Source organism: Ochotona curzoniae, unplaced genomic scaffold (assembly GCF_017591425.1).
Source record: "Ochotona curzoniae isolate NIBS_2020 unplaced genomic scaffold, NIBS_Ocur_1.0 patch62, whole genome shotgun sequence".
Classification (NCBI taxonomy): Eukaryota; Metazoa; Chordata; class Mammalia; order Lagomorpha; family Ochotonidae; genus Ochotona; species Ochotona curzoniae.
Genome location: NW_024467042.1, coordinates 53,728 through 65,000, shown reverse-complemented (window position 1 = coordinate 65,000; position 11,273 = coordinate 53,728). Strand labels below are relative to the sequence as shown.

The following is an 11,273-nucleotide window of genomic DNA, read 5'->3' as shown; positions in this document are numbered from 1 at the left end:
TTTCTATTTCAGGTGTTCAGATGTAATAGGTACAATTTTTCACTGGCCATCAATGAAGAAGTTCTTTGAAATTATTTACAAATATTTCAAACTACTTTATGTTCAGTTATAGAAAAAAAACAAAAAACCTCATCATTTACCTATTTAAATAATTAGCTAAAAGCATGCAGACATCTATAGGTCCTTAACCAGCTGACAGTAACATCAAACCATGATAATAATATTTTGTTTTGGATGAAAGGTTTAAAAGGCAACTATAATTCATTTTGATCATGAATATCTTCACTCCAGGGCATGAATTGTAAAACATGAGTGCAAAAAATAATTTCTTACCTTGACTGCATTTTCAGAACCCTCTTCTTTAAAATCTTCATACTTCATTACTTCAGCCATAATGAATCCCTTTTCAAAATCCGTGTGGATCTTGCCTGCAGCCTGAGGAGCCTTCGTCCCTTTCTTTGAAAAGAAAGACCAGAGAAAAACTAATTGCAAGGAGGATGACTGATGGTAGTAAGCATAGTTTCTTTTCTCTGATCTGTAGTTGAGTTCAACTCTAACTTCGCTGACTGCCAGCGGAGGTGTCAGGTGTGCCATTAGCACATCTGCAGCACTGGGCACTCCGTGCAGCAGAGGCAGCACGGACAGACCCGCGGGTATTAAAGCAGCAAGGCTTTGTTTTTCCTAACAGTCATTCACGGTGTTATTGATTTAGACGCAGTGGTCTCATTTTTGGTGTAGGCCTCATTTCGATTTTCTATTCTTTATAGCGGAAAAAGAAATAAAGATTTTTAAGTAACTTTCAAGCTGAATCATCAAAGGTTTTAAAAAGATAAAAAGTCCACAAAATTTTAGCTCATCTAAAGAACATATCAAAATCAATATATGAGAGGATATTAAAAAGGCATTTTCAACAAATCTTATATTCTTTGTTTAGCCATTAATTTTGAAATTTTAATAAAATTTATGAACATTTTGCATCATATACTCTGCCTCTAGCATCATGAAACAAATTCCAGTGGACACAGGAAGAGAAATGTCCTATAATTACCCCATGTGTTAAATTACAAGCACATACATTCTAGACACACAGAACCATACAAGGGAATCTGAGGAATAATGGTGACCTGAAGGCTGCTTAATAAAGCATGCTAAAGTGATAAGAAGTCTGACACTATAAAGCACAGTTTTTACAATAAAAGATGTATTGGGTTAATATGGCTACTCACTGATGCTTACCTGACTAAATATCTTAGCACATTAAATCACAGATACTTACAATCAGTCTTAAGATAAACCAGCTTTCACATTTTCAAGCCCAAAGCATCCTTTCTTGTTTCTTTTATTTAAGTTTGGGGCTTTACGGCTTTAAAATACATCTTTAAAACATATAGTAAAAAGAAACACTGTAGGTTTGCCTATTAGCACCTTGGGCTGCTTTAACATTAATTTGTAAAGTCTATATAAAAGGACTTTGGTTAGAAGTCAATTAAAAACATTTTGTCTTATAAAGAGTGAATCTCACATTCAAACAGGCATTTAACATTATGCTGAATTGCCTCCATGTTTCTATCCATACTAAATCACAATAAATGCACCAATAAATTACAGTAGTCACTGAAAACAGAAATAAAGCAGCATTAAAATTTCTCATGCAGCATATTTCTAAAAAGCATAACAAAAGATTGAACAAGACATGGAGTCTAGAAGTTCTGGTATTATTTTCACATTCTGCAACACACTATTTAAGACTAAATATATTTCAAAATATTTTCCAAGAGTAACTAGTGTGCTATAATATATTTGCATTGAGAAGCAAACCATTACAGTTCAGTTTCTATTGTCCTCTGGGAATAAATTAGTCACTTTCTCTGGTTGTATTTAATATACATCAATATTTAAAAGACACCACAGTTTAAAAGAAGACTGAACATATAACATTAAAAATAAATATTATTTTCATGGACTCAAATAAAAAGGGCATGAATTATTACACACGGACTTCAGCTGTGTATCTATGAAGAGCATAATGATGTCATATTGCTTTTATTGCTGAAAATGTAATCCGAGCAAGCAAAGGAGGAAAGAACCACCCGCAACCCAAACAAACTTAGGTGAATACAAAATGAAAAGCAACATCAATTTCACTGCAGACAAACCCAGTCACACAGATTAAGCAAGCACAATACTGGTGCGTCTTATCTCTGACCACAGGAGGAGGGTAGACAGATTCTACAGGATGAAGAAATTCAGACTATGTAATAGGCAGAATCAATTGTTACCTGCCTCAATCAATGCCGCTCCACTTTCACTGTTCAGCAGCTCACAAATAATTAAAGTTATCCTGGACAAAAACCTCATCTGTAATGACTAGCTAACCGCCACCATGACAAACTTCAAAGTCAGTGATATCAATCTGAATTCAATAGTGTGGAACTGGATATAGCTGATGAATAAGTATGAATCTTACCCTGATGGTCCATGCACGCACTTCATCTGGGCCTGCAGTGAAGAAGTATTCTAGCTGGAGTGCTGCAAACCCAGCCTTAATGATCTTTGGCAAAGCACTGAAATAAAATGAAACAAATTCTCTCAATACTTACATAAGCTGACTGTTGCTGAAGATTGATTTAGAACTAAGAATATTCATTTCACGCAGGGCATGTTAAAAATATGAGTAAATTATCATTCATCTTTCATTGAAAATGTGAAGAGGTCAGAAAGCAAGATCTCTTCTAAAACCGGTTTTAATTGTATTTTTAGCCTGAAGATAGCCATGTTCTAAATTGTTTACTATGTAAGAAAGAAAAATTAGCTCTACCCACCCTATGGCTATTTTCATTCAGTATTAATTATACCTAGGATGTGGGGCATGAAAGCAAAATTATTTGACTGAAATTCAATATTTAAACAATATATTACTGTTACTCAGAAAAAATTATGGCAACTGATTCAGCCTTTACCCTCCCCCACCCAACATGACGAAAGAGTTTTGGCGATCATCCCTCTGCAAAAATATACATAACTAATACCTATGTTATAATTAAAACACTGTACAGAGATGACAGATGACAGTTAAAAACTTAATTTAAAATAAATCTTTTCACTCTGTCTCATGGTAAAGAAAGGAGAAGATTCCCTCTTTATAATGGTAATTACTCTGTCATTTATTATTCTATCAGCGCAAGCAATTAAATTACTGCAAGGAAATAGTTGATAATAAAGTGTAGGGAAAATGAATGCTAATTAACCTTTGTGTCATGTTCGCTTCCAGATACTTCTGTCTCTCCTCAGCACTCAATTCTTGCAACTTGAGTTCCAAGGCCCCACTAAAAGGAATGACCAAGGCACCTGGGTCATACTTGTCCACCCACTCTTTAATTTTTATCAACCTGTAGACAAAAAAGGGCACAACATTATCTTGTAGTGCATGCATGACTGTACCACATTCATTATTATCAAGTAGCACATACATATTCATAAGAATTGCACGGTTTTATGATGCCATCTTTTTGTGTATAGCTTTCCAAGGTCAAGACATTAACAGGCTGCAATTGCTTCAGGTACACGCCATAATATTTTACTGTAATCTAGTTTTACTTTAGCACATTATACATAGGAACTATTACACAAATATTTTTAAACTTTTTAGTTAGAATAAATCTATTCAGCATTAACTCTTGTATCCTTGATAGCCTCACACATTTTTCTTTTTTTATGAAGTCAATATAAAACACAGAAAACATTAAGTTCTGTTTGCATAGGAGTCAGCTTAAAGATATTAGCTAATCTGGAAAAGTGCTTGATAAATAAATGTGATTTGTTCAGCTGAGGTATCTATATTCCAGGTTTAGTTCCTTCTTGGAATAAGCGAATTTATAGGCGTCCATGATTTTGAGAAAGAATTGTGCCAACCAAAGCAAACATACAGGAATATAGATTTACAGACATGGTCAAGCACGTGCACAGTTCACACGTACATCACTTCTGCAGCATGATGAAAGATAGAACTTTTAAAGGAAACAAATTCCCTTTCATCACAAAGCATGTGGAAAGCCAAATCAGTTAGGTAACTGATTTTGTAGCGTGAAAAGACATTACTGAATCTCTTTTCCCCCCTTCAAAGCATGGAGTATTTTGGCAAAGAGGTAAGTGGAATGTAAGTCAAATCAGTGTGGCATATTTATGAATAGGTTCCAATTCTACTTCCTAGTTTTTCCTGCACAGGCAGGTTACCAATGCTTAGCTTCTTTATTTGAAAAACTAGAGATTAGAATAGTACATGTTATACTGTAAACTTGTAACAAAAAGAATGTGTGTAAGCAGGAAACAATTAGTTATTAATTTTCATTCCCAATCATAGCATATAGTCAGAGGATTCTAGAATTAAATTTAGTATAAGACTGACTACAGACTTCATTGAAATTTATATCACAAATTTTAATGTATGCGATAGCCTTAAATAATTCTACTAGCCTGCTATATTTATATCAATGCTGCAAGTGATTACAGCAAAATATTGTGGCAGGAATTCCTTAAATCATCAATGTAAATGCTATTTCAGGGGAAAAGAAGCGAGAATAGAGTCACAAGTCCATCAATACTCAACTAAAAGATGACAGCAAATCAGATTTATTAGAAAATTAAGAATATAGCCCACTGAGCAGTATTTAGGATAATGAAAAACTCACACAACATTTTGTACATGTTTGTTACAAAACAGTAGGTACTCTCCAATGTGTTCTTAGTGGTTTTTGATTTTCATAATAGCATTTCCCTGTTATGTTCACTCTATAAATTGAACCAATTCCTAAATTTATTGTAGAATAAAGAACGTAGAGCTTAAGATGTGATTCTAACCAGCCATTTTCTTATCTAAAATTATGGACATATCAAAAATAAAGAAAATTTAAATTAGCACTTCTGCTTAAAAAAATCCCGAGTCTAAGTTACTTTATAGATTTCAGACTATTCAAACAAAACTCTATATTAAAATATTATCACATCAATGGTTTAGTAATATACTTTCACAAGTTAGAATCAAATATGCAATTTGGAAAAAGCAGATCACATACCAAACACAGATTCAATCAAAGTAAAAAAAAAAAAAACAGGAAAAAGGATAATATGAAAATGTCATACACATATCTTACAAATATGTTCAACACAACTGATAAGACTAGAACTACATTAAAACAGCTAGGAAATAATTACTTTGGCTAAAATATCAATTCAGAATAACAACAGTTCTACCCTGTGATTTTAACAGCCTTTCCTGCAGGGTCTTCAGAGGGATTATTTGCATTCCTCAGGTGTTCTATTGTACAATTCAGATGAATAAAGACTTACAAATCATTCCTCTACCGCCAATGTGAGACTTTGATCTGTGAATACACCATTGTACCTTAACTATAATTGGCAAAAAACCTGACAGTGTAGAGCATCACAAGCTTAATAACAAAGGAGAATATCTCAAAGTGTTGACAGATGATCTTCATAATGCAGAAGCAGAGCTGGTACATTTTAGCAGTAAATGAGCACTGAGGTCTAAAGGTCTCTAAAGTGACTGACATCAGACCTGCTATAGCCTCGGTAAAAGAAAAAGGTGCCGTAGCACTTTCCGTAAAGTGAGTTAGGCTCTTTGCCTGCAAGCTTCACTTTTGTGACTTTCACTGTCATAGAAAACACAGGGAAGATGAAAAGTGAGTTATGTTCTTTGCCTGTCTTTTGTGACTTTTACTATCAAACAAAAGTAAGAAATGTCCTAACATGATTTTTAATTATAGACTTTGAAATAAGTCTTACTCCTGAGTAATTAAAAATATGCCTCAATTTCAAGATTACGAACTATTAGGCCTGCTCATTACAAAAAAATGTGCTAATGAGGAAAAGATCACAAGTTTGAACCCCATAGGGACTACTTACCTTTTGTAAAAAGTCTATTCTCTTACTATAAACCATACCCCAAACTCTAGCTTGTCATTTAAAAAATGTGTGCCACTGGCATATATGGGAGATGGGAAATTAAAGTTCAGTACAACTACTGGAGAACAATCCCAAGCATATTCTGCCAAAGTGACTGAATAATATCGGCATGATCAGCAAATGTGTAAATGTATACCATCTAATTGGTAGTGACCAAAACAAGGAGACCAAGCCACATTTGTTTCTCTTAAAGTTAGGAGTAATTAAGGTGAAGAAAAGCTTCTATTTACTGCAGTTTACTACCTGGTAATGATGCCAAAGTAAAGCATCAAAGCAGGACAACCAATAAAACACTGATCACTCTTCTGAGAAAAACTGCTCAGTTATAATTTTTTGTCTTCGTTGTAGATTGAGTTCTTTATTATTAAATTGCTAAAAAAGAATGTCTCAAATTTATTTCTAGCCCTTTTTAAAAAAGAGATTAATTTTATTGGAATGGCAGACCAGATTTAGACAGAGAAGGAAAGAAAGACAGATGTTTGACCTGCAGCTTTAATCCCTACGTGGCCACCCAATGGCCAGAGCTGAGCCGATCCAAAGCCAGGAGCCAGGAGCTTCTTCTGGGTCTCCCAAGGTGGCTATAGGGTCCCAAGGCTGTGGGCCATCCTTGACTGCCTTCCCAAGCAACAGGCAGGAAGCTACATGGGAAATAGAGTGCACTGGCACCCATTTGGGACTCCGGTGCTTGCAAAGTGAGGATTTAGCCAATGAAGCGAGCCACTGAACTGGGCTATGCCTCTAATCTTTATTCTGATGTTCTTATCCGATGTTTAAAGTCCAGATTCCAAAATTTAATAGGGTTAGCTTACATTGATTTCCTAGATTTTAATTTTGCTATTAAAATTTTATTTGTTTTTCAAAGCTACCTAATTTTGGGGAATAATTTTCAATCTTTTTTAATGAGTTGTCTAGTTCAACATAAACATAAAAGTTGTTTTCAGATTTTTACTTTTGGTTTCTTGAATATCACCACCCCCCCATGCTCCCATTTGTCACCTGCTAATGAACCTCTAGAGACAGTTGGTTCACTTGCGCGTGTGTGTATGTGAAAATGGCCAGTCTTTGTGGCAGTGGCAGTAGTAGTAGTTAGGTTCCAAGGGAATCCAGTGATCCCCAGGGATAGAGCTATCTACGGCTTAGTTTCTTGCGCTAAATTTCCTGAGACCAAGTTATTTCCCTATCTGGAAGGAGTCGGGTGGCTATGGTTTAGTAGTGGCTTATTCCCCAAGGGCTCACATAATGGTGACTTGGTTCCCAGTACGATCGTATTATGGGTGGAGCTGAGTATAAGTGATTGAGGTTATGGGGCAATATCCTCAAAAGGGACTCATGCTGGTCTCATAAGCTATTCACACCTTTCACAGGAAGCCACCTTCTATGTTGTGATGTGGCCAGAGTGGCCTAGGTAAGTTGCCTAATCTTGAAGCTTCAGCTTCTGAAACTGTGAGCTGAAAAGTCTTTTCCTTTACGTATTATCTGTATTGTTTTCTTTTTTTAAGCAGCAGTACAAAGATAGACTAATACAGGAGTATTTTCCAAGTAGCAAATCATCTTCTAAGCTTTTTGAATGAGTATAGCCCATTGTGCTGTCAACTGCACTGGTACCATCACTGCATTTCCTTATTATTGGCACCTACAGAAAACCTTTTTTGCCTTTAAGTCCTGCTGTGTGTTCAACAACTACCACACCACCATCAATGCCACCCATACCTGGCTATATTATCTGGTGTTTCTGTATCTTAGGCACATGAAGTGAGCTTTCTATATTGGCTCAGTCCACTTTCTTAATTGGAAGCTCTCTATATCAAAATTAAATCCTCCCTGTATAGTATTCTGCAGTATTTTTGAAAAATTTTCTGACCATCACTCACTGTAATAGATTTTATACTTCGACTCCAACTATGTGATACAGATATATTATTTTCACGTATATATTGAAACTGAGAGGTTTCACAAAACAATGGTTGGCTTTGCAAAGCAAAAGTACAGTTCCAATAGTGCCACTTCATATTTTGCGCAAAAATCACATAAAATGTATGTTCTAGCATACTTTTAATAAGAACTTTCTTGACTTAATTTTTACATCTCAGGTACTTTGAGCCTTTCAACTACACCAGCCACTTAAATTCTGATTATATTTCTTGAGAATTCTTTAAAGATGAGTCAATCCAGCACTAAAGCCAAGTTACACTAACAGTTATGAATCTCTACTAAATACTAGAGCTCTCTCAAATCTGCAGTATTTCACTCTGGAATATCTATGTGAATTTACAATCGTTTACAAATGTAATACTTCAAGGTATCACAGCCCTCTTTTCCATGTTCTAAATACCAAGGATGGAAATGAACATAGTTCACAGTGTTCTAAAAATAAAAAGTAAGATTTAAAGAAATAAGGATGTCTTAAAAGATGACTTGTATTTAAAAATTAATCTGATGTTTTACAAATGATACTGAAACCCACACCAAAATTAATCCAACAAACATAAATCCGAAATATGTCATAAATAATATGCTTTCAAAGTAAAAAAAAAAAACTAGCACTAGACAATTTGGTATGATAAAAACATGAATATAACACGGAAATGGAGATAGGGCAAGGGGTATACAGGAACTCTTCCTATTACTACCTTACAATTTTTGGGGTAAAATTTAAATGATTCTGAAATGACAATAAATAAAATCCTTTGCGAAAAATTGCTAAAATCTGATTTCATGTTATTTCTTGTAGATATTTTCTGAACAGATATTTATGAACATTACTAACTAGAAAGTTAGTAGTTAAAAACAAAAATATACTTCCCATTCTAGTCTAAATTGAATAGTCTGAGTAATGCATAAGTTGAATCTCTCTTCTGCAAGATCCCATCTGTGACAAACCTAAGAGACTTCAAACTTTACAGTTGTGGTCTGACTTCAGGGAGTTGCACGGAATGAAGATGACAACTCTAATAGTCAGAGTGTGACCATATGACATGCATGCTTGTTAGAAATGCAGTCTAAGGTTCTACTCTAAACCAGAGTCTGCACCTTAGCAAGACCCCCAGGAAGTATATAAACTTGTTAAACTTTCAGAAGCACGGGACAAGAAAAAAAAAAAAAGACTTTAGAAAAAACAGCACAAAACCAGAAAGTGTGATGTCTGTAACTGTATTAAGTGACCATTTCATCACCACACCAATTGAGTGGCAGGAACAACTCATAAAGAAAGGGTTTGTTTTGGCTCACAGTCCAAACTCAGGCATCCCCATTGGTTTGGAGTCTGATGAAGGCAGAGGCTGCGTATCACACACTGTGTGGGGAAGAAGGATCACCCATCAGAGAGACACATGGAGCACATTTGTCTGTACCACCCTTTTCATAAAGCCCTCATGGATCAGTCCGGATCTCTATACCACAACCTGATCCAATGTAATCACTTTTCCACAGACCCTTTTGAAACACCAGAGAGTATTTTCTACTCTCTCAAGAAAAAAAATATTTGTTTTGAATCCTCCATAATGTTGAAGTTTCAGATCACTGTAAAAATAATCAACCTAATTTAGATTGAATAAGCAAGATCAAAAGGGTTTTTTTTTTTACTTTATAAGACACAATCACCTTATTCTAATAAAACTCAACATTGCAAGAAACATTTGCAGTAATCTAGCTTTGCAGTTGACGTTATATTTTATGTACATTTAATTTGAAAAAGGAACAGAAAGATCTATCTTCAGTTTCCTGGTTCAATCCCCAAATGCCTGTGAAATCCAGGCTAGGCCAGAAGCTCAGAACACAAACCAGGCTTCCTACATGAACGGCAGGCACCCAGTCATCCAAACTGTCACCTGCTGCTCCCACAATGCATACCAGCAAGAAGGCAGAATCAGGAACTCCAACACAGTACAAGAGACCTAGGTAGGCGGTGACCCAGACGCTGTGGCAAATCCCTGCCCCCTGGAGTCTGTAAATAAATAGGAAGTCGTTCCAGCAGAAAGCACTTTGTGAAGTCTAAATTCATATCAAGTGAAATGAATATTTTTACAAATTGTTCCCTGTGAGGACCTCACAGAACCACTGTCGGAAAAGTAACGTTTGTAGTCACTCTAATAAGCCCGTGTGTGAGTACGCATGCCCATGCACGCATAAGGAAATGAACTCAATAGAGAAATGGGCATTCTTCATGCAGCCAATGAAAATTAAGTTTTGTCGTTCTTTCGACAACAGACAAGTTTCTTGACTACTGGTAAATAGACGGTAATAAAAAAAATGAAGTAATAGGTATTATGACAAGTAAGAAACCTTAAAAGCACTTATCCCAACACTGGTTTCACTGTGACTTTATCTAGCCCTCTGTACACTTTGAAAAAACAGTTAATACGTACATTTGTTTACACGCAATGATCACGTAATCACTGCATGGAAACAGTGTCTATGCTTAACAAAAGGGTTCCATTTTTGTTTTTAAGTTCTTTGCAGCAAATGACCAAATGGAAAGAAAACATCAGAGTAAGTTCTACTCAGTGTGACTCAATCAGAGTGCTCCATCTTCTAGTTGGCACACAGTTTTAAGGTGAGCATGTGAACCAGGTCTGGTTTCATGGAGACAGTGAGGGGGTGTAGGAAGCCTGCTTGGTGTTTTAGGAAAAGGTTTCAAAACGTGCTTGTGGCTCTTGAGAGGAGAACCTCTGTGAGACACTACTGTGAATGGTGATTACCGGCCCCCCCCCAGGCACTCTGGCGCCCATTCTCAGATGAGGAGAACAGTAACGGAGGAGTGTTTAGGTCCAATGGCTAAGATGCTGAAGTCCCACTCTGAAGTACTCGGGTTCCAGGTTCCTGCTAATGCGGTCCCTGGAAGGAAGTAGTGACAGCTCAAGTAGATGGGCTCTGTTACTTAAATGAGCCCACTCATACTCTTGGTCTTCACATCCCTCGCTCCTAGGCTTCAGTCTGGCTCAGCACTGGCTGTTGCAGAGTGAACCAGCACATGGGAACATTCTGTCTCTTTTTGTCTTCTCAAATTTTTCTTTTTACAAAAGAAAATGGGAGAGCTAGGAAAATCTTTTTCTTTTTTTTAAGAGTAACACGCAGAGACAAAAGAATGAGAGAAAGAGGGGGAAAGAGATAGCTGCCAGGCCTAGAACAGGGCAAAGCTAGGAATACAGAATGAAACCCAGGTCTCCTATGTGGGTGGCAGGAACCTAAGTACTTAGCCATCATTTGCTGAGTTCCCAAGTGCATTAGCAGGAAGATAAACCGAAAGCACGGAGGAGCAGGATCTGAATTAGGTACTCGGTTATGGAATGTCA

General features: G+C 36.2%; 1 protein-coding gene across 1 annotated transcript in view; it reads right to left on the bottom strand.

Annotated features, from left to right (window-relative positions):
- The window catches only part of LOC121168143 (obg-like ATPase 1), a 56,961-nt gene that overhangs the window by 3,356 nt on the left and 42,332 nt on the right, over window positions 1–11,273 (bottom strand). Inside the window, exons 4-6 of the mRNA XM_040997961.1 lie at window positions 3,249–3,389; window positions 2,468–2,564; window positions 334–456 (exon numbers count right to left, since the gene is read on the bottom strand). Coding sequence (XP_040853895.1) covers window positions 334–456; window positions 2,468–2,564; window positions 3,249–3,389 — 361 coding nt within the window. The remainder of the gene's footprint in view (window positions 1–333; window positions 457–2,467; window positions 2,565–3,248; window positions 3,390–11,273) is intronic.